General features: G+C 42.1%; 1 protein-coding gene across 1 annotated transcript; it reads right to left on the reverse strand.

Moving 5' to 3' along the window:
* Nucleotides 1-3: 3 nt before the first annotated feature.
* Nucleotides 4-2,659, reverse strand: LOC9298440 (the record flags this gene model as incomplete). The annotated part of the gene is made up of 2 exons (XM_021028267.1): nucleotides 2,554-2,659; nucleotides 4-1,864 (listed from the first exon to the last, which is right to left on the reverse strand). Coding segments are annotated over exons 1-2 (1,935 nt in total), but the record flags the coding sequence as incomplete, so codon positions are not given.
* Between the last annotated feature and the right edge of the window lie 412 nt (nucleotides 2,660-3,071).

The raw sequence follows: 3,071 nt of genomic DNA on the forward strand, positions 1-3,071 counted from the left end.
GCTGGTTATCATTATTGAAGGGCGTTCAGGTGGATCCATTATAGCAAAATAGTCGCCATCCTCCATGTGAGCAAAACAGTCAACCCCACACACAAAAGCATGCAAATCAATCATAGCCGTTTCCACTCCCTCCTCCAGCTTCCACAGTTGAAGTCGGTGGAAAAACCCCTCAAGTAAAGCCACCGTACAAGCATCAGGCTTCTTCAGCATTTTAGAAGGTTTTAGCACTCCGGTGTACGCAAGTAAAAGCCCACAGTAAAAACGGAACTGCTTATCGAAAGGATTCAAGAACTGAAAAAATGAGTTCGTAGACACTCTATCCGTTAAAACACACCAAAAATCATACCCATACCGCACCACAAACTGCGCTGTGAGCTTAATAATACCAAGCTCCTTGAGTGTGATCCCCTTTCCAGGGACTCTAAATGTTACGCTTCTTAGAGTAGGAGCCCTTAAAGAATCGATATCGCCTACACATTTGTATTGCTTACGAACACTAGCAAGCTGAGATCCCAATGGAAGCTGCAAAAGCATATCAGGCTCAGATAGTGTTACCCGGTTCATCATCACTGAAAGGCGTTCAGGTGGTGGCATGGAAGCAGAATAATCTTCATCATCAAGGTGAGCAAAACGGTCAACACCACCCACAAAAGCATGCAAATCGATCACAGCAGCCGCCACTCCCTCCTCCAGCCTCTCCAAGTGAAGGAGTTTGAGAAAAAAATCAACAACGGCCCTCGTACAAGCATCACTCTTCTTCAGCTTTTTGCAAGGGAATAATACTCTGGAATACGCATCAACAAGCAAATTGAAAATATTGAACCTGATCTCGGTTGGCTCCACAAACCCAAACGAAGGGTCCGTAAACAGTACTCTCTTCGTCAGAGAAGGGTAGTCCGTAAACAGTAGTCTTTTCTTCAGAGAAGACGGGAGAAAGAACATAAACTCAAACAGAGGGTTCATAGCCACTCTCATCATCAAAGCCCGACGAAAAGGCATCCGATACCGCGCCACAAACAACGCTGTGAGCTTAATAACACCGAACTCCTTGGGTGTGATCCTTATAGTAGGAGGCCCAAGACTGGTTTCTGCATGGCCTACACACTCATGAATAGCTGAATCATCAGCTTGCAAATCAGACAAGTGCGTTATCATTGAAAAGGGTTGAGGTGGTGGTAGGATAGCAGGATAGTGAGCATCGTCCATGTGAGCAAAAAAGTCAACACCACCCACAAAATCAAACAAATCAATCATAGCAGTCTCACTTCCCTCCTCCAGCTTCTCCAATTGAAGATGGTCGAAAATACGATCAAGAAAGAAGGGAGAACCAAGGGAAGGTTTTAATACTCGTGAATACGAAGTAACGAGGGCATTATAAAGACCGAAGTTGCTATTAGTTGGCTTAATAAAGTCAAACATAGGGCTCATAACACCTACACGCTTCAAATCCTCATGAAAAAGCTTCCCATACCGCGCCACAAACTGCGCAATGAGCTTAATAGTACAAAGCTCCTTCTCCCTGCGTGAGATCTCGGTATATCGAGGCTCCTTTGAGGGAGGAGGCTCAAGATCATAGGATTGTGCTTTGCCCTTAGGCTCACGAGTAGCTGGAGTATTAGGTTGGAAATCCGGAGGTTTACCTCCTTGATATTCAGTAAGCTTTTGCTGGTACAAAGCGTGATTAGGGTCTGAGCTACTCATAAAGCTGAAAGTTGTATCTCCCCTATTAACGATTATCATCTCCTTCTCAAACTCCGGCCCCCTTAGTGCAACCACATATGCCATTTTCTCGATCAATCCTACTATGCTTTCTGGAGGCTGCTCAGTGATTATTTCACCTGCCGCCATGTTCTCTATACAAGCACTAAAACATGCCAAAAAAAAAAAAAAAAAAAAATCAGATTTTCCGTTGCTTACCTAATCAAATCCAATAATCAAACCCATGAGTCTTACCTCTCAAACAATGGTCGCAGCTAATTCAAACCCACGCACGAGAGAGAAGAAGACAGCCGGCGGAGAGATCAAAGACGAGTGGAGTGGAGGGAGAAGATCAAAGAGGAGTGGATTCCGGCGAGAGATCCGGCGGAGAAATCCAGCTGCGAAGAGATCCGACGAAGATCTCGTTTCTCTTCTCACTTTGTCGAAGGATGGCTCTCTGAGTCTTTGTCGTGGTTAGAATGATGAGAAGTAGGTTTAGGTTTTTTGGTGTAATTCTCCAACTTAGATAGGGGTATTTAGGTCATTTTATATTTTAGACTGAATAGCTCCAGTCAACTGCTCCAATCAGACTCAGTCGGAAAATGATTATTTTTTGGATGAGTTTAATAAAAATCATCCAACTTGTTCATCTCACTGCTCTGTAAAATTGTTATGGTTTTCAATAATCGCCCCAAACAACTATCAATTCTACTGATATAGGTTGATTAACAATGTAAGCAACGATATTCAGGAAAAAAAAAACTCTACTTTGGGCTCGGAGAGAAAGATAGGGATTAGGGTAAAAAAATAAATAAAAAAACTCAGAGGACTCAGGCGAGATAAGAAACACCGTACCTCATCCGGTCAGGAACAGTCCCGCCGCAAGAACCGCCGTAACGTTTAGAAAGACCGACTTGGAGCTTAGACATCGACGATACAAGGAAACTGGAAAATCCCCTCTTGACAGCCGAAGCTGATTCCTAACCTAGGCGAGCATTTATCTGTTCCCGCTTTTCTAATGGGCCTTTACTAATTGGATTTACAAAGTTTGATCCATAATCATTTGCCAGACCGACTTAATTTGGTAGAATGGACTTGTTTTTTTTTCCCTTCTTTCTGTTGTCCATAGTAAACAAAAACCCAACAACTTTTCTTATCTCAGCATTTTAAATAAGCGACAAATATTGAATTTTTTGAAATCGTATTTACTGCAATTAAATTATAATCCCCATAATTTCATGGTTAGACTTAAAAAAAAAAAATTAATCTCATCTCAAACATCCTTCTATTTTTCTTATGCTTTCTTTTCTATTTATCACTTCTTACGAATCATCGACTCCATTCACTTCTTATGGAACTTTCTACCATTCTTT

This window comes from Arabidopsis lyrata (assembly GCF_000004255.2).
Source record: "Arabidopsis lyrata subsp. lyrata unplaced genomic scaffold ARALYscaffold_636, whole genome shotgun sequence".
Taxonomy (NCBI): domain Eukaryota; kingdom Viridiplantae; phylum Streptophyta; class Magnoliopsida; order Brassicales; family Brassicaceae; genus Arabidopsis; species Arabidopsis lyrata.